Here is a 22,916-nt window from a genome sequence, read left to right as displayed (position 1 = left end):
GCATTAAACGCCTCCTCCCCGCAACGCCTTCTCTAAAATGGCAGAGAGCGACTGGCCGCGCGGGCAGAACTGTCTGAACGCGATTGCACGGGTCCCGGTTGGCCCGGGTGGCCCGCCCCGCAGAGGGTGCGCGGGCCGCTGGCAGCAGCCCGGCCGGCCCTGGCCCCGCCCCCGGCCGGCCGAGGCCCCGCCCATCCCGCGCCGGGCCCCTCCCCTCCCACCTCAGGCCCAGCCCCAGCCCCGCCCGCCGCCGTCACGTGGTGGGGCGCCCGGCCCAGCCTGTTGCAGATGCTGCCCCGCGGTATTCGTCATGGAGCCGGCGCCGCGGTCCTGTGCTCTCCCGCGGTGGCTGCTGCCGCTGTTGCTGCTGCTGGGCCTGAGCGCAGGTAGGTTCGACCAAAATTCGCACCAGCGGCCGGTGCCTCTCCTCGCTCCAGGGATGAGAGTTTGTTAGTGGGTTTGTGCTTTAAAACCTCTTTCCCCCGGTTCTTACCTTGCATAATTAAATTGCTTTTGAACCTCACTTTTTTTTTTAATTCAAAGTGCTTTTTCTGTCCTTTTCCGGCCCTGGGTGGTCTGGTGCTTCCTCTCTCTCCTACGCCTAGGTAGAAGCAGCTGTGCAAAAATGTATGATTGCGGGAAACTGCTGATCTATGAGGTTTCCGCGATCTGAAGGCCACCTCCTTTTCCCACCGTGATCGGCTGCTGAATGAGCTTGTGAGGCCTTTTCACTTTGAGCTGAAATATGTGGCCAAAAAGACTCTTAAAAATCCTACCACGAATGGGACGAATTGTTGAGATAAGACCCTTATCCCTCTGCTTCATCTGAACAGGCAAGACCACATCTCCCTCCAGCACCAGCCTTTCAGGCAAAAACAAATTTGTATTAATATTTAATAGGATGACTTGCAAATTGATTTTCACTCCTTCAGCAAAATGTTTTCTGGCCTCAAGGCAGAACTGAGAATTTGAATTGGCCACAAACTTGCCTCGTGATCTTAGGCCAGTTGTTTAACAGTTCTTGTTTTCCCTTTTGTAAACCAGGAATCATCTGTCTGGCTTTTGAGCTTGTGTCTGGGAAATGTTGTAAAATATGTTGGCCCCCAAATTTTAACAGTGATCACTGCCAGCGAAGGGAGAAGGGCCAGGGGTTAGGTCAAAAGGGACCTGAGCCTTATCTGTCATTGCCAAGGAGACTGCAATCTTGTGTTACTTGTGTATAGAAGCTGATAGCCACATTTATAATATTTTAGCCATTGTCTTTGCACCTCAGGACACCCTTCTGACTTTCTTAATCTCCAATGTAATCATTTACAAGACACCACCGTTGTCCCCTTCACTGGTCCCATCTCCTCTCTTTGCTGTTGGGACCACTGTCCTTTTATTTGCCAAAAGGGCTTGAAATTTGAGAAAAGAGGAAGTAGAAGGCAGAAAAACTCCAGTTCCCATCATCTTTTAACATCAGCTCTTTTTTTAACCACAGAATAGTTTTTGAGAAAAAAAAAATACCATAGCTTGAAAGTTACTTTAGCAAAAGGTGACAGAGAAAATGTATTTAACCTACTCTTTATCAATACATATTTTGCAGATGCTAGAAAAATTAAGGCTGCAGTCCCCGTGGCCTGTTAGGAAATGGGCCTCCTATCACTGCCTGAGCTCCACACCCCCACCCACCACACCACACCCCCCCTACCCTGAGGTCCATGGAAAAATTATCTTCCATGAAACCAGTCCCTGGTGCCAAAAAGGTTGGGGACCACTGAACTAAGGAAAACTGGAGTTGGGGGATTATTGGAGATATATAGATAGATAGATAGATAGATAGATATCTTTTTTCCTTCAATTTAAAAAAATTAATCAACATGAGTAAGGAAAATTACCCTTTTTCACATTTGTTGCAGATCTTTCTTTCCTGTTTGTCCTCAGCTCTGTTGATATGTTTCTTTACAGTGTCTTGGGTTTGCTTAAATCCTTTCCCCATCCAGACGTCAGAAAAATATGCAACTATGTTTCTGTATTTTTTTAATATTTAAATTGTAAAATTTAAATACTTGATCCACTTGGAACTTATTTTGCTTTGTAGTGTTGAAAGGACCTAAATTTGTATTTTTTTTTTCCCCAAAAAAGGTAAGAGTTGCTCTGGTACCATACATTGAATAGTCTCAGCTCTCCTAATTTGTGATGCCTGTTTTCTTTTTTCAATTTTTTTTTTTTTTTTTTTTTGTGAGACAGGGTCTTATTCTGTCACCCAGGCTGGAGTACAGTGGCGTGGAGTGAAGCATGGGTTCAAAACATTAGAGTTATAAAGTCTTTTTCTTTAGATTTCCCTACGTAAATTGTCCTGGCTTCTGTTTTGCTTGCGCTATGCCCTTTCATCTTTTTTTTTTTTATTTCTTAAAGACAAGATCTCACTCTGTTGCCCAGGCTGTAGTGCAGTGACGTGATCATAGCTCACTGTAACCTCCAACTCCTGGGCTCAAGTGATCCTCCTGCCTCAGCCTTCCAGATAGCTGGGACTACAGGTGCACGCCACCATGCCTGGCTGAATTTTTAATTTTTTGTGGAGATGAGTTCTCACTTTGTTGCCCAGACTAGTCTCAAACTCTCCTGGCTTCGGACAATCCTCTTGCTTCAGCCTTCTAAAGTGCTGGGGTTATAGGCTTGAGCCACCACACCCAGCCTGTGATGCCTCTTTAATCATGTATTAAATGCAATAGAAAAACCAGCAGATTGCATTTTGAAATTTTTCTTTTTTCCTCAAAATACAAAGATCTCTCTTGTTTTTCAGAATTAAAGAAGTGTTTCGTGGTTACTATTAAAAATCCAGACATTAACGTGGAGGGAAAAGTCAAAGCCCTCAGCCTTCTATACCTCTATTAAGTTTGGTTTCTTTTTCCATAGCTGAGGGTTTTTTTCCTTATTCTCACAATATATTGGGGTGGGTAAATTACCTAATATATAAAAGAAATCATCTCTAGTCTAGCGTGGCCATATCTTCCAGGCTTGGAATTTACCTGGACATTAAGCATTCTTCAGGAAAATGAACTCGACCTTCTATTTCAGGAGCTGTCATCGACTGGCCCACAGATGAGGGCAAGGAAGTATGGGATTACGTGACTGTGCGGGAGGATGCCCACATGTTCTGGTGGCTCTATTATGCCACCAACCCCTGCAAGAACTTCTCAGAACTGCCCCTGGTCATGTGGCTTCAGGTAAGGTAGCTTCCCTGCCTGGCCTGAGGTTGAGGCCAGGTCTCCCCCACCATGCTCTTTGCTTGCTCTTGAGGGCCGGTAGCTCAGCAGCGAGGGACTGCTTTGGTCTAGCAGCCAGGCCTGGGGCTTGGACATCCTTCTGAGATAGGCTGTGGCAATAGTATAGCCAAGGAGGCTAAATCAGAGGGTCAGGAGGTTCTGGCCTTTTGCTGGGATCTTTTTATATGGAGTCCAGACAGCTGCGGGAGCCCTCACTGAAAACTCCAGTTGATGCATTTGACTACCTACTAATAAAAAGTGTTTTGAAGGTTCCAAAGCAAAGACTGAGGTACCCTGACCCTCTCCCTCCCCACACTCTTTTCCTGGACCCTAATTTCTTACCCCCAGAAAATCTGATCTTTTGACCATACCTAGTTTAGTGTGAATGTGAGGCCCTCCCCTTCCTCCTAAGTGGCTTGCATTTTAACCCTGAGCTCTGGTGGTAGGTTGAAGGCAGGGAGCTGGTGGAAAGGTATTTAGGAGCAGGCATTCCTGAAGTAATCTGTTCAGGAGTGGCCCACCTGCGCCTGGAAGACCAGTGTCTAGGGTGGGTTAAGGAACATGGTTTTGCTTCAGCCTCTGGGAAATGTGTGCCTGGCCCAGGTTGCTCCCCAGTAAATACGGGTCCTGGCACTCACTTTCACAGGACATGAGGGATTTCCTCCAAAATGCCAGTCTTTCTAAGCAGCCTCCCGGTGCCCAGGCTTTGCCTCCCCGGCCAGTCGAGGCAGACTCTCTGGTGAGATAGGGAGGGGAAGAACGGTTTTCAGGGAGGGGCCCATCTCTTTTGGGATTGTCACATGTGCCACTTCTGAGGACTGGAGGTGGGGCTCAGCCCCCAGGGTGCAGGTACAGAAAATGCCCTAGAGGAAGAACCCTCGTGTATGAGCCTGGGGAGCTCTGTCACCTGGAGCTGCTGGAGAGGAAGGTGCAGCATGTTGGTAGCAAGAGCCAGGCCGGGGACAAGCCCAGGCCTGCTGGGCAGGAGACCTGGGTTTTCAACGCCCTCCTGCCATATATAGCCATGGTGAGACACTTCCTTCCCCGGGCCTTGGTTTTCTAATCTGGAGATTTTGGTAGTTTTCAAACTTTTTATTAATCAGCAGAACTCTTTTCATTCCCCAGTGAGAGTGTACACATGGGAGGCAAAGCAGATGAAAGCAGAAATGCTGAGGCTGGGGGTGCTGGCCGGGGCCCAGGTTCTACCCATTCAGCCTCCCCGTTGTCCAGGCTACCCCAGGGACACTTTCTAGATTGTCAGTAAAACAATTTGAAAACCCTGAATTTCAGAAGTTGCAAGCTGTCCTTTTGGCTGACTGCAGAGTGGAATCGTTGTTTTAATTGAATTAGTTGCCAACATTTTAAAATCAGGACATCTTCCTCTTTCTAAAAATCAGGCTTTGGAGCCTGAACTCACTGTCCCCACAGCTGGGTGGTGGCGGCCCCTTTCAGACAGGGCCGAAGGGGCCGGGAGCTCCTGGCGGAGGGAGAAGGCTCCTCTTTTCCCTGCCTGGCCCCTGGAGGCTGTCCCCTTGGTGACCTTTGGTTAGGTTAACCTTTGGAGCTGAGATACCATTTGAAGATTATCAGCTGAAGATGCTAAATTGCCTTTTTCCATTTTCCCAGAGGCCCAGGGGAGAAGAGAAAAGATTGTGCTTCCAGAAGAAATGATCGATTTAGAATAATAAGAGGAAATCTATTTTAGCTGCCTATGGAAGACGTGTGCACTGACTTCTCTCGGGGGGATCATCGAGAATCGAGAGCACGTCATCTGCGTGGAGTAGCAAGCTATTTTAGGGACATGACACTGAAGCGTTTCATTTGGTCCACTGACACAGTTCTTGTATTTCAGTCACTGGATAACCCCAAGCCTTGGTAGCACCCTATCCCAAAGTTCTAGATAAAAAAGGATTTTGCAGTAGGCTGTATTCAAAGAGAGCAAAAGTGTCCTCCAGCCAGCATCTGGTGGCCATGGTAGGGGAGGGGTAGCAGGCAGGGGGATTCCTTCCCCAAAGACCCTGTTCCCTCCAGGATTCCAGCTGTCCCCCTTTCTCTTTGACCCTGCCTCATCCCAGTAAGTCCACTGGGAAAAAAGGGCCCAGCTTTTATTTGAGGATACATCTTGCCTTTAATTTATTACATGTTGCATGATAAGCATTTTTCAATGTTGCCACATAGTGTTTCAGAGTTTGGGATTCTGATTGGCAGGGTGACATTCCACAGTATGGACCTGTTCTGATTGGCTCAGCCGGGGCCCTGCTGGGGGACAGTGGAGCTGCACCCTTGCCTCTGTTTATGTGACTAGGGCTGCGATAAACAGCTCCATCTGGTTTGTGAACTTGTGACCAGTGTGTTAGGAAATCTTAAGATGCAAAGGACATTATAATCAGGGAAATTTATAGCCTTCCAGTGTGATAAGAATTAGGCTGGTGTAGGTTCAAAATATTAGAGTCGTAAAGTCTTTCCCCACGGGGCCCTCTTGCCATTGTCTAGTTACCCCTTAGCTCTGACTCCATCTTGTCTCTTAAAATTTTATTTATATTCCCCTACACAAATTGTCCTGGCTTCTGTTTTCCAAGAGCCCTTTTATCTGTGCTTTTGTTTGCTTGTTTGTTTGCTTGTTTTTAGAGTCAGGGTCTCGTTCTGTCGCACAGGCTGCAGGGCAGTGCATCATAGCTCACTGTAGCCGCAAACTCCCAGGCTCAAGTGATCCTCCCATCTCAGCCCCCAAGGAGCTGGGACTACAGGTGTGCTCCACCACACCTGGCTAATTTTTTAAAATTATTTTTTGTAGAGATGGGGTCTTGCTGTGTTGTCCAGGCTAATCCAAAACTCCTGGCCTCAAGTGATCGTCCTACCTCAGCCTCCCATATTGCTGGGATTATAGGCATGAGCCACTGTGCCTGGCCCCTTTTATTTTTTGTGTCACCTTCACAGAGAGGCCGTATCCTTTTATTCTAGGCCCTGGGCCTGTGGCCTGGCCTCAGCTGACACTGCCCTCCTCACAGCCTCCCCAGCTCAGCTCCTTCCCGGGATTTGTCTAGAAAAGCACTTCCCCCACCATCTCCTGAAGAGCCGCTTCCTATCTCAGCCAGAAAGTCCACCCAACCCGCCCCGTTTTGCCCCTTAATTTCTTTCTTCTACTCCAGTCTCTGATTCCTTCGGAGCCCACAGAACTTCTGCCTCCCAGTTTGGGGACCCCGGGCGCTGAACTTCAGTTCAGAATCCTGCCCTGGATACCCACAGTATCCAGTGCTCCCTGCCCTGGGACTTTGGAATTGCTGCATTAAATCCAAAGAATCTGCTTGACTAAACTGGCCCTCGGTGTGGGTCCCTTGTCAGTCCACAGGGACTCAGGAGAGAGTCTCCGCTTCCTGGGAAGAGAGTCCTGGGAGGAGTCACAAGGCCCGGGGTCTACCCCTGGTAGAGCCCACAATGGCCGAGTGGCCCCGGGCCAGCTACACCCCCTCTCTGGGCCTTTGTATTCATCTTTGAAGTGACAGTGGTTAGATGAGATGTTCCTGAAGGGGCTCTGATGCTCAGCGAGCCCCATGGCAGGCCAGGGCTCCAGCTCGGAGAATCGGGAGGTAGGAACGTTCCCTCCAGGGCCTCTCAGCCCAGCTCTGATTCTTTCCAAGAGAAAGACTTCAGCAGTTACCAGGGAAGCTCGGTTAATGCAAAGGCCCTGGGTTCACTGGAGAAGTTGTGTCTTCTGTGCAGGTTGACCCAGCCATCACTGAACCACAAATTGTTCACAGTGAATGCGGTCATCCATTGTAAACTAAGATTTGGCTATAATTTTTCTCTGGATTCATGTTTGTTTCTTCTCTCTTCCGCAGGGCGGTCCAGGAGGTTCCAGCACTGGATTTGGAAACTTCGAGGAAATTGGCCCCCTTGACAGAGATCTCAAACCTCGAAGAACCACCTGGGTACAGTGGAGACAGCCCCTAGCTGAACCTGCCCTGTGGCCTCTCAGAGGCGGGGCCCCACCCACCCTGCCCATCTCCGGGTGGGGCCACAGGTGCAGCAATCCAGCCACGGAGCCTTCCCTCTTCCCGGGAATGCCGAGCCCCTGGCTCTTGTCCGCAGGCCTCCTCTCCCCTAGCTTTACGCCTGTTTCTCAGGACAGTTATTACGCACCAGCCTCCTTGCCTTCTCCAATTTGATGTCCTTTCTCTCCATCATCCCATGCCAGCAGACACCCGGGACCCTGCATGACCCCCCTGTTGGCCATCTCTGCAGTCTCAGATTCCAGGGTCCTCCCCTCTGGCCACAACTTCTAACTCTTTTCTCTCCTACCCTCCTACCTTGCATCTTGACTACATCCCTCATCCCCTCCCCATTTGATGTCCCTGGGTCTCCCCCCTCCTCCCCCTCATTCTTAGCATCCCTTCCTTCTCTAACCCCTCCTGGCCAACCGCCTGAGCCCCAGCTCCATTATCCTTCTCCCTTCACAGCCTCGCCAAGCCCGGCCCTGGGCCAGTCCCGCTGTCCACTGCTTGGTCCCCACTCCCAAGCTGCCAAACACCAATGGGCAGAACCACGCTGCCTGCTGGTTGGGCTGTGGCACGTTGTGGGCTTCACCCCGGCTGTGGCCATCCTTGGCTCTGTGCTTCTGCTCTCCAGGTGGCATCTGTTGCTACAGATGTGCTCCACGCTCCTCAGGGCGCCTCCTCCAGCCTCCCTCTCCCCTCAGGAGCTAACCTATCTTTGCACACACTGTCCTCTTGGCCCGGAACGTTCCTGTACTTGTTTGCAACTGAAGTGTCACTTCTAGCAGCACAGAGTGCCCCACTGGCTTGTCCCCAAACCTCCCAGAACTAAAAGAGAAGTATGATGGGACACATGGGCATCGTATGTGCAGTGACTACTGAGCAAGCAGCGAGGAGACCGGGGCCCTAATCCTGACGCTGCCATTACCCATCCAATTTTGTGACCTTGAACACATCCTGGACTCTTTCTGGGCTTTAATTTCCTGATCAATAAGGGACGGGTCCAGACTGTGCCATCACTAAGGATCCCTTCATATGTAAAATTTTATAACTCTCAGCCTGTTTGGAAAAGGTATTAGAATAAAATCTGCTCTTGAAGGGTACAGGGAAGCCAGCCCCATGCAGAAATTGGATTCATCTCAAAGAAAACTGATGAGTGGTGTTCAGACCTTGAGCATATTGGTGCTGCCTCGTTAGTGCACAGGCTGTCCCTGCGTGGTTCCGCCTGCACTAGTGTGTTGCCTTTAGCGCATTTGTATCGTATGAAAAGCAACAGCGTAGATTCTTTGCTCCCCATGTATGCGTTAATCTTTCTTTCTTTACTCTTTTTTTTGTTTTTTTGGTGCTTTTCTTTGCTGTAGTCTATGTTCCTGTTCCTTATTTTTTTAAAATCCTTTTAGCAGCAAGGATATCATCATTACACTAATATGCCCACTGTGGTTTTCGCTGACTTGATCAAAAGTTTATTGGTAGCCAGGCATGGTGGTGCACACCTATAGTCCCACCTATTCAGGAGGCTGAGGCAGGAGGATCCCTTGAGCCCAGAAGTTAAAGGCTGCAGTGAGCTATGACCGTGCCACTGCACTCCAGCTTGGGCAACAGACTGAGACCTTGTCTCTAAAAAAATAAAATAAAAACAAGAAGATAATTGGTGACAACTGACTGCAACATTTGGTTTCCCTGTGTCATGTAGTTGCAGGCGGCCAGTCTCCTATTTGTGGATAATCCTGTGGGCACTGGGTTCAGTTACGTGAACAAGAGTAACGCGTATGCCAAGGACCTCGCTACAGTGGCTTCAGACATGATGGTTCTCCTGAAGACCTTCTTCGATTGCCACAAAGAATTCCAGGTAAGCAAAGACTCAGGAACAGCTAAATAAAGGGCTAGCAGGAGTGACTCTGCGTCCATCAGAATAAGCGTAAACTTAACCAAGAGTTTAATGCCAGGCTGATTTCAGAACAAACCTTTTAACTTCCAAGATTAGGTTGTGGACTTTTGTTTTTATCATCGCTAAAGATGATTTTTTCGCTTGAAAGAATGAACTTGGAGTCAATATTCTAATCAGACTTGATAATCAGATACAGAGGGAAAAGACAAAAGCAGATTTGAAGTTAATCTGGGTGAATTAAAAAGCAATCAGGATATTTAATGTTTTGTAAATTCATTCTTTTGCCAGACGGTTCCATTCTACATTTTCTCAGAGTCCTACGGAGGAAAAATGGCAGCTGGCATTGGTCTAGAACTTTATAAGGTACAGAGAAGACCACTTTGTTCTTATGATTTGGGACAGAGAACTGATTATGTTACTTTTTTATACTCATGTGATGTTGAATATACTTTGAATAGGGCCGTGTGCATGCAGACTAAGATTAAGTGTGGAGTAAGAACCATGAAGAGTTTTTATCATAAAAGAACAGTGACAATCTCAGGACACCTGGGTTGCCCCCAAGTTTCCTGGCAGTATCTGATACTGAAGAGACCACTTTATTTCTGGGGCTGTGCTTTCTCTAAGATCTAGGTTACTACCAGTTAAGCTGTCCTCACCTGTGATTATGTAACTAGTGAGTCAGGGGAGAATTGCTATGGGAAGAGGCAGGCAAAAAGACAACAGGTTGTTGTAGGTGGGAACTGAACTCTAAGCACAGACCTTTGTTTTTTGCTAAGGCTTTATGTACCTGGTGTTGAACTACTGGTGATCAATGAAAGACTCCGGGAGTATGGAAGTAAAAAAAAAAAAAAGAAGAATATTTTATGACACATGAAACTGAAAGACTGCATTTGGTTCACAAAAACCTAAAATATTTAGTATCTGGCCTTTTATAGAAAAAAATGGCTGGCCTCTGTCATAGGTGATATGCACTTGTTTTACATCAAATCACAAGGCATGAATGTCTAGATCTAGTCTGAGCCCTCCCTTGAACTGTTAGGGTCTCTTCCTGTGACAGAAAGTTACCTGAGTGGTGTTATTTTTGCACTATTTGGATGTTCAGTTTCTCTTTCACCCAGTAGTTTTTTTTTTTTTTTTTTTTTGAGACAGAGTCTCGCTGTGTTGCCCGGGCTAGAGTGAGTGCCGTGGCGTCAGCCTAGCTCACAGCAACCTCAAACTCCTGGGCTCAAGCGATCCTCCTGCCTCAGCCTCCCGAGTAGCTGGGACTACAGGCATGCACCACCATGCCCGGCTAATTTTTTCTATATATATATATTTTAGTTGACTAGATAATTTCTTTCTATTTTTAGTAGAGACGGGGTCTCGCTCTTGCTGAGGCTGGTCTTGAACTCCTGACCTCGAGCAATCCACCCACCTCGGCCTCCCAGAGTGCTAGCACCCAGTAGTTTTAACATCAATTTGTAATTCTCATCTCAATCAGTAATTTCATTATGAGTTTCATACGGATGCTTTTCTCCTCCTGTCTTGTGTCCCCAGCTATGAGCTGAGCTGGCATTCTTCCAAGAAGTGGCACTTCCCTCACCACCTAAGGCTGTTTAAGTTACTCTGAAATAAGTTCCTTCTGGAAAAGCCAGATAAATGCGTAATTCTTTCTCTTTAATTACTAATGTTTAAAGTCAGGATATTCATTATTTTCTTGTTTTAGATCTCTAGATAGCTTATGCATTCACAATATTCAAAATTCAAAAAATGTGAAAAGCACAACATAAGGGTTTTCCCTTTTTCCTCTGTCCCATCCCTAATGCCATCTCTGTTGTTAGTTTCTTCTGTATTTTTCCAGTGGTCTCGCATGCTTGTATAAACTACGTCACATATTCTTTTTATATACATTGTTATACAAATGATAGTTACACACTCTACACTATTCTATAACTCTCTTTTTAAAAAAAGTTAACAATATACCTTGGAGATCTTTTCATGTCAGTCCATAAAGAGCATTCTCATTCTTTTTTTAAGGTCATCATGTACCATGAAAATAACCATAATTCCTTTAGCCTGTCTTATTGGTAAATGTTTAGATTGTTTCCAATTTTCTGCTACTGGACAGATGTATTACTTTGAAAATGAATAAAAGGAACAGAGAGGCATGAGCTTCTAGTCCCCAGGTACCCACTGCACCCTCGAGGACATCCTAGGGAGGTTTCTGGGTCCTTCGGTCTCTGCTGCTTGGCAGGGGTGACTGTACCCACAGAGCCCCCCAAGCACCTTGTGAGAAATCGCAGGCCAGATGGGGGGCAGTGTCCCTCCTAAGGAAGACTAGGGGCTGCACCTCACTCCACATACATCCTGACAACACCTGTGAGTAAGATAAAGAGAAGCTCAGACAGTTCCTATTTGTATTGCAGATGGCCACAGGAAAGAGTTACTTGCTGTCTTGTGGGTATCTGCCGTCTTTTGATACCTAGGGAGGTTTGGGAAGGGTGGGCAGCCTTCTGTGCTCAGGGGAGGCAGTGTGTGAAGGCTTGGCTCCTTCCTCTGTTGAGGAGGGGACGGAGGCCTCTGGATCGCCATGGCGAAGATGTCTCTTGGTTCTTCTTTCAGGCCGTTCAGCAGGGGACCATCAAGTGCACCTTTTCAGGGGTTGCTTTGGGTGATTCCTGGATCTCCCCTGTTGGTAAGCATGGAATTTTGAGGTACTTCTTTCCTTCCCTTTGCCCATCTTTTCCTGGAACTTTGGGCTGTGGTGTCCAGATTAAAGAATAAGACAGCAGAATGTTCTGAATCCTTGGAGAAGTCAGCACAGAACATGTTTGCCACAAAAGCATCCAAGAAATTCAGGGACAGAGCACCTACCATGGGCCACTGAGGGCTGAACTGGGTTTTCTCAGTTTGATTCTCAAAACCAAAGAACTAAATTTTCCAGTTTGGAGACATTCTAAAGACTCAGAGTGGTACTGAAACGTGCCCTCTGACACACAGAACGAGTGGCCCAGCAGGTATTCAAACACAGGTCTGTGCAGCTCAGCACGGAGGCGAATCTGGTTTGTCATCTTTTCCCATCTACCACCCTGACACTCGCCTGAGTGTTTGGGGTGAAATTCACATCTGTCACTCATGTTGGCGAGACAAGGTTATCATCAGGTCTTGCAACTCAGAGGTTCTCAGTTTCATAACTGAGCACCCTTGTTAGGAGTGCAAATAAGAGCTGTTTATGTTGCAGACACCCAGGGTGTGGCTTCAGACAGCTAAATCGTCAGTCTGGTGGGCTTAACTCTACCAGGGTTTCTCAACCTCAGTGCTGTTGACGCTTTGGGGTAGTGTAATTCTCTGTTGTGGGAGGCTGTCCTGTGCGTTGGACGACATGTATCGGCATCCTTGGGCTCTACTCATGAGATGGCAGTAGCACCACCTCATTGTGACAACCAAAAATGTCTCCAGACACTGACCAGTGTCCCCTGGGGGACAAAACCATCCCTGGTTGAGAACTATTAATATTATTCTAACCTAACAAAAGGTGATTTTTCACAGGCCAAACCAAACTATAGAGTTAGAATTCAGAAGAGAGGTTGTCTCTGAAGGAGGGAGGGGAATTCGCTGGAGAGGGACGTGAGGGAACTTTCTAGGCTGTTGGTGCCCTATGCCTTGATTGGGGTGGTGGTCACATGGGCGTGTGCATGTCATCAAAACTCGTTGAAGGGTGCATTTATGATTTGTGATTATGGCTCAATTTTCAAAAATACTAACTTGTAACAGCCAATATTTTCCCCCTAAAAGATAGAGATCTAGCTTGTTACAGAGCCTTGTTCAGGATATTGTGATGCTGCTCGGAATAGTTATTTCTCATCCTTGTGCTTGGCATCTCCAGGGTAGGACTGAAATGGCATAAAACTGAGTCAGCGTGGAGGGGAGGGCTGCAGTGTTCTCTTTATTTCTTCGTGGCCCTCACAGGACATGATAAAACTGCAGAAGCCGTGATCAGTAGCACAAGGTGCCAGCAGGTTTCTTGTCAGATGTTGCTCTGTTGCTCACGGTGATGGCAACACAGGTTATCACCAGGCCTTGCAACTCGGAGGTTTGCAGTTTCACAACTGAGCATCATTGTTGGCAGCACAAAAAAAATAGTTGTTTATCACTTAAAATTACAATGCTAGCCCTCACACTTTGTCATGGATCTCATCACAGTTTCACAACAGCACTAAGTACTTCGTATGTGCTAACTTCATTTAATCCCTACGACTCCTCCATGGGATGGATGCTGTTATTATCCTCATTTTGTAGATGATGAAACTGAGACTCAGGGAGGTTAAGCAACTGTCTTACAGTCACCCAGCTAAAGCGATAGAGCTGGCGTTCAAACCTAGGCAGCAGGTGCTGGAATCCCCCTTGCACTTAACCACTGTGCTGTACTAACCCTGCAAAATCAGGAGGTTTAGCCTCCTGGCTTTGCACATGCTATTCATCCTGTCTGGAATCTACCTTTTTCTCTTTGCCATTACCCACTTCTTGTGAATCTGCCTGTCCGGATCTTAATCCATCCTTCTAGATCCACTTAAGTTATCACTCCTCCAGCCCAAAAGCATTCTTCATTGGAGGAAAAGTACCATTGTTTATTTATTTTTAGAGATAGGGTCTCACTCTGTTGCCCAGTCTGGAGTGCAGTGGCACAGTCATAGCTCACTATAGCCTTGAACTGGCCTCAAGTGATCCTCCCTCCTCAGCCTCCCAAGTAGTTAGGACTACAAGCACACACCACCATGCCTGGCTTATAAATTTAAATTAATTAAAATTAAATAAAATTTCAGTTTCTTAGTGGCACTATCCATACATCAAGTACTCAATAAACACATGTGGCTATTGGCTCTCATTTTGGACCACACAGGTGTAGAGTACTTATTACATCATTCCAGAAAGTTCTCATGGACTGTGCAGGTCTACAAATGCCGGCAAACTAGGACCCACAGGTCAAGTCTGTCCTGCTACTTGTTTTGGTACATACGTTTTTTATTGGAACTCAGCCACACCTGTTTTATTTACATACTGTTTATGTCTGTTTGGAGGCTGCCAAGAACAGTGTTGAGTAGTTGCGACAGAGACCGGCTGGCCTGTAGAGCCAAAATTATTTACTAGCTGTCCCTTTACAGAAAAAGTTTGCCAATCCCTGGTCTAGATCAAGCAGGGAATGGGATGCATTGGAGAATTGCAAGTGGTTTTGTATTTCGGGAAAGTAAGGCACGGGCTTGAAGGTTAAGCTGCAGAGGTGAATGATAGCCAGGTCACAGAGGACCTGATATTCCTGCATTTCTCAGGTATACTCTGAAGAATACCAGTCCAATGAGGTGTTATACAAAGGGCTCCACGGTCACATACGTTTTGGAAGTGCTAAATCCTGGCTCAACCTTCTCTAGGTTGACAAGGCACATTAAAAGCTCTGAGAAGTCCTGCAGTAAAGAAATGTTATATTTTGCCTAGCCCCAAAGGTATTTAATTAAAAAGTCATTTTTTTCTTCTAGATTAAAATCCTGCAGAACTGAGGTTATTTGAAACCTACTTTGAGATCCTTGGCCTTAGGGAGCCGTTGGATGCTCTTAAGCAATGGAGCAACAGACTGAAATGTGCTTCATAAATCAAGGTCCTTGGTTCTTTGTTGGCATGTCTCTCAACAGCACTTGTCTTACCCAGTGATACGATAGTCATGAACTGGTCTAACCCAAGGCCAGCTGTTCTCTTTGCGGACAGGCATTGTGTCGCTCATATTTATATCTTCCTGAGCTCTTTGCTGCCTTCAGGGCCTAAGGAAATTCTCAATATGTTGGTGGGATGGGAATGAGCTGATTGGCAGTACAGCCGCAGACACTTGAGTTACAAACTCGTTAGTCCTCTTCCTTATTTAGCTCCTTGGCAGAAGCTAATGTCTCCAAGCTAGAGGAGCAAACAAGATGTAGCGCAGAAATGTGAGGGCGGGGAAATATTTTAAGCTGTCAAAAAGCCTAGAAGTCTGCAGATAAGAGGCTCCACCTGCACACCCACAGCCTGCCTTTGGGGATGCCGTCACTGGCAATGCCTCATTTCCTGGGCCAGTATCAGGCCAAGGTAATGTGCCATTAGTCCTCAGAGTCAGCAGAAAGGCCCCCACACCCTTGTCCCACCTTCCAGCCACTGAAATGTCAGCCCACCTCCTGCACGGGTACTGGTGCAGTGAGGGGCCTTCAAGTCCAAAGCCACTGGGCTTCTTGCTTCTGTCTCTTCCTGATTTGGAGGGAAACAGGTTAGGTCTGTCTTTGCAAAGACAGAGCCACAATATACTTAATTTGTGCACTTAATTTGTACGTATGTGGTTTTCTTTAGACTCGGTGGTCTCCTGGGGACCTTACCTGTACAGCATGGTAAGTAGACGGGTCCTCACCTCTGCATCTTCCATGGTAGACAGCTCAGCTGACCTCTTCTGGCTCTGGCCCTAGGAAAGGGGAAGCTAGATGAGGTTTCCCATGTGGTTGACACTGCTCCTTAGGGACTATTAATCCATATCGAATTCGAAACCCAAAGCAACAGCTAGCCTAAGGGACAAATTGAAAGAAAATCAGCATACTTGTTCTATTTTTCCAGGTATAAGGAACACAATTTTTTCATTCCCTAACTTTTTATTATTAATATAAAAATTTTCAAATATGCAAAAAAGTTGAAAGATCACTGTGAACACCTACATACCCACCATCTGGATTCAGATTACATTTTGCTGTTTTTTCCAACAAATATGTGACTTGTAACGATACACTTTCATCTGTGAGTTCCTGTACTCTCTCCTCCCGCTCTTTCTCCCTACCCGTCCCTCACTGTGGCAACGCCAGAGTGATGTTCCCAAGTAAAATGGCCCTTTTGGTTCTTGGTTTGCCTTCTAGTCTCTTCTGGAAGACGAAGGTCTGTCAGAGGTGTCTAAGATTGCAGAGCAAGTCCTGGATGCCGTAGATCAGGGGCTCTACGCAGAGGCCACCCAGCTCTGGGGGAAAGCAGAAATGGTCGTTGAACAGGTAAGGAGGGACACACTGCGGGGCCAGCCTGCTCGGCTTTTTCTGGTGGGTACGAGGGCCCGTGGTGGGTGTTCTCAGGACTGGGGTCTATCCTGAGCCTCCCTGCATATCTGGAAATGACTGCACGCTGAATGACGAAGCTGTTGGGTCTGAGCGATGATGTGGCGGCCCCATACAGGGTCAGAAAGCCCCCCAGACCTGTGAGACTTGTTTGTCCTTGACTGAATGTATGGATTCTATAAGAAAGACTGTGTCTTACAGAGGTGAGGGTGTAGTTCAGAGACAACATATTCCCTTATTCGGACCTTTGCCGAGGAACATTCTGACTCCAATGAGCCAGAGAGAAGAAGGCGCTGGCCAGGGATTTGGGTGTGCAGGACGCTCCGCGGCTCTGTTCTCCTTGTAAATCAACACACAGGCCCTTCGTTTTCTCCTGCAGGGTCTGAACTCTGCACGTCTGAGCTGCTCGCCACTCCCGGGAGAGTTGGCCGACACAGCTGGTTTCTGAGCCTTCAGCACTGTATTTCTTTCTGATCTGAGCAAATTTACAAAGTTAAAGCTGCCCTTGGATAAGATAGAGAGCCATGTTCCTTTCTGTTTGCAACTTTAATGATGGAAAAATAAAGAAAACAAACAGCCACGTGCACTTTTCTATTTCAGAACACAGATGGAGTGAACTTCTATAACATCCTAACTAAAAGTGCTCCCGTGTCTGCAATGACATCGAGTCTAGAATTCACGCAGAGCCACCTAGGTGAGTGAACCTTGAAGCTGGTACACCCTGTCTCAGCCTCCATGCAAAAAGAACCCAGCTTTTTAAAAGCTTTATTAACGTATCATTTACACACCATAAAATTCACTCATCGTAAGTGGTTTTTAGTATATTTGCAAAATTTTGCAGTAGTCACCAGAATCCCGTTTTAGAACATCTCCGTCACCCCAGACAGAGCCCGTGTGTCTGTTTGCAGTCGGTTCTCGTTCCCACTCCCAGCCCCAGGCAGTCGCTAATCTGCTTTCTGTCTCTCTCGATTCCATTTATATAAAATGTTTTCTGAACATTTTATATAAATGGAATCATACAATAGTTAGTCTTTTGTGTCTGGCTTCTAGTCACTTAGAATAATGTTTGAAGTTTGGAACCAACTTCTATATACCAAATTACAACATCGGTTCTCTTAGAGGCTGAATTTAGTTAGCTGTCTTTGAGCAGACCAGCCTCCCTTTGGATGCAGGAGGCCTGGCGTCCCCCCTCCATGGGAGGTACACAAAGCCTGCAGGCTACCCCTGTGTTCACCTCCCAGATGATTTTCTTTGGCTGTTCTGCATAATCCCAATGGCCCCAGAGTACCTAGAATGCACAATCAATACTGATAAACCCTCTCCACTTTCAATGTGTTTTTGACTTTCCTCCTCCATCTGGGGTGAATCAAGGTGACACTTGCTTTTCCAGCTGAAACTGAAACCCACCCCCACCCCCACCCCCACCCCCCCGTTACTGCACAGTATACCCAGCAGCTCGGTACAGATGCCCTCTTGGTCTTATTTCCAGTCCTTTGACTCACCGTGTACCAGTTTGGTTTTAGTTCATCTTTGGCAGCGCCACGTGAGACACCTGCAGCAAGATGCCTTAAGTCAGCTCATGAATGGCCCCATCAGGAAGAAGCTCAAAATCATTCCTGAGGATTGCTCCTGGGGAGGTACTTATGTGACCTAATTGAGTGTCGTTTGTAGAGCTGGAAGGAGAGAAGAGATGCAAATTCAGAGACCTTAATTGGTAGGATGAGTTTTGGTGGTGGTGATGGTATGTTGCCGATAAAACAATATTGCTATCCACAGTTTATGGATGAGCAAACGGATGCAGAGATAGTAAATGACACGTCAAAACTGGTTCACAATAAGAGGTTCGTAGAGAAGGGGTTTGGGAGAAAAATAACATGATTGGTTATAGGTCAGTAATTGTTGAAGCCCGGCATGGGCACTAGAGGATCATTATACTCCTCTCTTTACTTTGGGATCAGTTTGAAATTTACCATAATAAAAAATCAAAATGAAAAAGCCATGCCCAAGGCCACAGTTGGTTGCAGGTACAATTTTCAGCCAAAGATCCTTTGCAGGATGTTAGACACACCCAGGTGCTTGGACAGGTTTTGACCAGCTCTCCCAGCCCTCCTGATGCCGGAGGTGGCCTGGCATCTCCTGCATCCTGGGCTGAAGGCCACAGTGAGGAAATACTGGAATCCTTAGAGAGAACAGGGCCAGGTAGAAATCTGGGAGAAGTTCCTACTTGGTCCTCTAGGAAGACCTTGAGCAGGCAGGATTCCAGATTTCTGGAAAGAAAACACCCCAAGCTGAGGAGGGTTTTCTCTCATTTGTGTCCAAGATACCCCAAGACTGTGGGATTAGGAGGCTCTTTCTAGGGTGGTCCCTTGGCTGCTGCCTTGAGGCTAAGACTTGACCCTGGTCCTGGCTTTCTCAGGGGACATGGACCATCCTGTCCCAACCTGCAGTCACCAGGGAGCTCGTCTTCTACCTGGTATTTCTGTTTCCCCTGATCCCCTAAGGTTTTTAGAAATGAAGAAAAATTAATTAGATCAAATAAAAAGCTAGAATATGGTGTCAGAAACTGTAGGGATGGGTACAACTGTGGGGCCTGTCACAGCACTGAGAGAGGTGAGGAATGACAGGCCAGGTGCAGGTCAGGCCCTCGAGGGAACCTCTTTTCAGCTCACCTGCATCATTTTATCTTTATGACAGCATTTTCCAGCCCCAGCTTCTCTGGTTACAGGGACCCTCCCTGCCCCGTTGGCTGGATAGGCAAGGTGATTATATTTTTGCAGATGATTATTGATAGAGAAGACTCTCTTTGGCTCTGGATCTGTCTATATATGGACTACAAAAGACAGACTATCTTTGGCCAATACCCCCAGGTCTTGAGTCCCAGTTTACAGTGAAGCATGCACACCCGGAGTTAGCCAGGCCTGAGTTCAAATCTCAGCTTGCCACTGACTAGCTGTGTCACCCTGGGCATGTCTCTTTACCTCTCTGGGCTTTATTTTCTTGAATTGTTGTATAGGGTAAGGCTTCTTACCTCCCAGGGTAGTGCTGTAGAAGAAATGGGATATTGCATGTGAAAGACTTACCTAGCACAGCGACAGGCGAATAATGGTAGCTGCTGCTGCTGTTGTGCTTGTTCATTATCGTGATGGTAATGCTGATGGTCAGGAATTTATTAAATGGCTGGAATGCTGTGCTGACCAGCTCCTCTCTTGCATGGGGCTTGTCACTTGTTCGGTTTTCCTGGGGGCCAGCTCTGAATTGGTTTAGGTCTGGTTTGGTTTATTTTAATGTAGCCCCACTTGTTCAGAACTTGAAACCTGGCAGGGCACGGTGGCTTACGCCTGTAATCCTAGCACACTGGGAGGCTGAGGCAGGAGGATTGCTTGAGGTCAGGAGCTCGAGACCAGCCTGAGCAAGAGCAATACCCTGTCTCTACTAAAAATAGAAAAAATTAGCCAGGTGCAGTGGTGTGCACCTGTAGTCCTAGCTACTCAGGAGGCTGAGGCAAGAGGATCGCATGGCCCATAAGGTTGCTGTGAGCTAGACTGACGCCACGGCACTCTAGCCCAGGCAACAGAGTGAGACTATCTCAAAAATAAAACAAAACAAAAGAACTTGAAACCTGACCCTAGTGTTACTCAGCACAAGACGAAAACTAACATTGGCCCAAAGCACAATTTATTCCCCGAGTGTCCCAGTCTAAGGAATGTTTCCTTGGACAGAGCCTTCTCCATGTGTCTGTTCCTCTTTGGAAGTGTGAATGGACCAGTCAGGCACGGATTTCTGGGCTGGTTCGTCCCTGTTTGTGAGCACCTGTGCGTTGAGTCTTTGTAAGGTGTTGCATGGTGGTTACTTTTAGGTGCCAGAGCCCAAGATGCTCTGGGCTGAAGGATATCTCTTGTTCTGGCATATTCCAAACTGCTGCCTCTTTCTCCTTCCCCGTGGGCAGGCCAGGCTACCAACGTCTTCATGAACATGGAGCGTGACTTCATGAAGCCAGTCATCAGCATCGTGGACGAATTGCTGGAGACTGGGCTCAACGTGACCGTGTATAATGGACAGCTCGACCTCATCGTGGACACCATGGGTAGGGACAACTCTGAGGGACATGTGGAGGCAGTTTCAGGGGTTGAGCTGGAAGGGAACCGGCCTCAGACACATCACGTCGGTCTTGGGGTTGGTGATGTGGAAATGCTAGGAGGAAGGTCATTTCCTGTTACGTCCATCCATGCCTGACCTTGACTCTTCAAAGCAGGGGCAGCTGCACAGGGCTGCGACCCTGTAGAGGAGCCTGGGCTCTTCCAGGTTTTGAGGCCCTTGGGGATGATTAAAGAAAAGAACAATACCTGCCCCACCACAAAACTAAAAAAGAAGACATTTTCCTGGCAGTTGGGCAAATGTACTATTTAACTGAGGGAAAGCCTCATTTTTGAGCAAAGTCACAGTACCTGTTAAACACTGCAAAGCAAAGTAAAACTAGACCCTAACAACCCTAATGACCCTCTAACCCTGAAGACCCAGGGAAATGGCCTTTGTGGAATCCTAGGGACTGCCCTGTTGCCTGCCACCTGTGTGCTCACTTCTGATTTCAACAGGGCCTGGCAGGGGCCCAGAGACAGGTTCTCAGAACCCCAGGCCACTCGAGGCACGAGGTCTGGCGGATATGATGTACCTCTTAAAGTAAGCAGGATTGAATATTTTTGCAACTCTTAAGCAAGGGCACTGAGAATAATTTGAAAGGCTGCTGCATTTCTTCCATGAACTGGCCAGGTGACTGTCATGACTGTGTACTCAGTCTAGAGACTCCTCAGTCCTCCTGACAGCCCTGTCAGCCTCTAGAGGTCCCCGGTTCCCTTCCTAAAGAGCAGGTGGCAGTGGGAGAGACAAACGCAAAGACAGTCAGACTCCACAGCTGTCAGGCTTCCCCCAGCAACCTAGATGTCACCACTAGCTTGCAAGAAATGCAGATGCTCAGGCCCCCCCAGACCTCCTGAATCAGAATTTGCACTTTACGAGATCCTGGGTGAGTTTTATGCACATGGCAGTTTGAGAAACACCAAGTTTTAGGACCTAGTTTTTTTTATTGTTTTTTTCCCTCTACTCTACCAAGCTATTAATGCCAAGCCCTTCTCTTTGTCCCCATCACCAGGTCAGGAGGCCTGGCTGAGGAAACTGAAGTGGCCAGAACTGCCCAAGTTCAACCAGCTGAAGTGGAAGGCCCTGTACAGTGACCCTGAGTCCTCAGAGACATCTGCTTTTGTCAAGTCCTACAAGAACCTGGCCTTCTACTGGATCCTGAGAGCTGGGCACATGGTGAGCGAGAGCTTTTGCTCCAGACGTGAGGTCGTGCTCGAGAGGGCAGCCTCAGGCAGTGTGTTGCGTGTGTGCCCGCTGCCTGGATTCGTCTCATTAGAGGTTGTTTTGGGCTTGGGAGTGTTGAGTTCTCTAACAAAATTCCACTATTAGCACTTTGCTTTTTTGCATCTAGAACCTCATTTTAAAGAGTAAATCCTCCTGAGAGAGTTAAGCTGGACTCTCTGTCCTTTAATTTTTTGTGTTTACATGAATTAATAAGTTACTTTCACCTTAATAGTTTGTCCCAGCCGGGCGTGGTGGCTGATGCCTGTAATCCTCGCACTAAAGCCAAGCGGCGAGGCTGTCCCATTCCTGTACGTGCCAGGCAAGCACATGGTGTTCCCCCAGGCTGCGCTGACCGAGTGGCTTTCCTCGGGCTGAGGGAGATTGTGGAGGCTAAATCCTGCCCCCACGCCCCAGCCCTCACTCGTACCTGCAAAGGAGTTACAGAAGGAGCGGCAGGAGGCGGAAGGTTTCAGGATGTTGCCCCTGACCCAGCCCCAGGAACAGCCCCAGGAGCACTGACTCCGATGCTGCTTCGTCCTAGGTTCCTTCTGACCAAGGGGACATGGCTCTGAAGATGATGAGAATGGTGACTCAGCAGGAATAGGATGGACGGGCCGGAGCTGAGCTGGGCGGACCTCGGGCACAGGAGCCGAGCCGAGGACCCCGAAGCCGCAGGAAGCACCGTTCTTCCATGACTCCCACTCGGGCTGTGATCGTGAAGGGTCCTGCCAGCGACCGCAGAGGATAAAATCGTTCCCTCTGGGGAAACTTGAAAATCATTTCTGCTTCTTAAAAAAACCTATAAGATTTTTTAAATGGATTTGTTTTAATCAAAATGAAGGGTAATAACAGATTAACTTTTTCTTATTATGGAAGCAAAGGCTGTGATTTATAGAAAAAGTGGGAAATACGGATAAACAAAGAACAAAATAAAAACCCGTATACTCCCTTCCCAGGGATAAGCGCTGTTACCAAGTTAGTGTCTGTCCTTGCAGATCTTTTTTTGCTATATATGCATATATATTTTTTACAAAAATGGAATCATTGCTGTGTGTTATTTTACCGTCTACTTTGTTTGACATATCAATATGTCCTCAACACCTTTTCATGTCAATAAATGTTCTTCTGTGACAGTTTTAGTGGCTGCTAAGCACTTCCTTTTAAGGTCGTACCATCATTTCTTTATCAAACTCCCAGTTGTTTGCAAGTGATTTCTAGTTTGTTGCTATTGTAAATAGTGCTCTGATGATTCAGCCTAAGTTATATTTTTACACACATCCTTATTTCCTTATAATAAATTTATAAGAGTGTAGTTGTTTAGTCGAAGGATTGTCACATTTCT

General features: G+C 47.2%; 1 protein-coding gene across 1 annotated transcript; it reads left to right on the top strand.

The window, feature by feature from the left end:
• Positions 1-261: 261 nt before the first annotated feature.
• On the top strand, positions 262-22,710 carry SCPEP1 (serine carboxypeptidase 1). Its single transcript, XM_045525695.1, has 13 exons — positions 262-386; positions 3,064-3,212; positions 7,091-7,180; positions 8,937-9,092; positions 9,420-9,494; positions 11,733-11,805; positions 15,477-15,514; positions 16,028-16,156; positions 16,817-16,910; positions 17,740-17,853; positions 20,163-20,300; positions 21,363-21,526; positions 22,116-22,710. Exons 1-13 carry the CDS (start codon positions 311-313, stop codon positions 22,176-22,178), a joined length of 1,359 nt encoding a protein of 452 aa, XP_045381651.1. The 5' UTR covers positions 262-310; the 3' UTR covers positions 22,179-22,710.
• The last annotated feature ends 206 nt before the right edge of the window (positions 22,711-22,916 follow it).

Source organism: Lemur catta, chromosome 15 (genome assembly GCF_020740605.2).
Source record: "Lemur catta isolate mLemCat1 chromosome 15, mLemCat1.pri, whole genome shotgun sequence".
Classification (NCBI taxonomy): Eukaryota; Metazoa; Chordata; class Mammalia; order Primates; family Lemuridae; genus Lemur; species Lemur catta.
The sequence above is the reverse complement of the archived record's forward strand: the minus strand, read 5'-3'. Positions and strand labels throughout refer to the sequence as shown.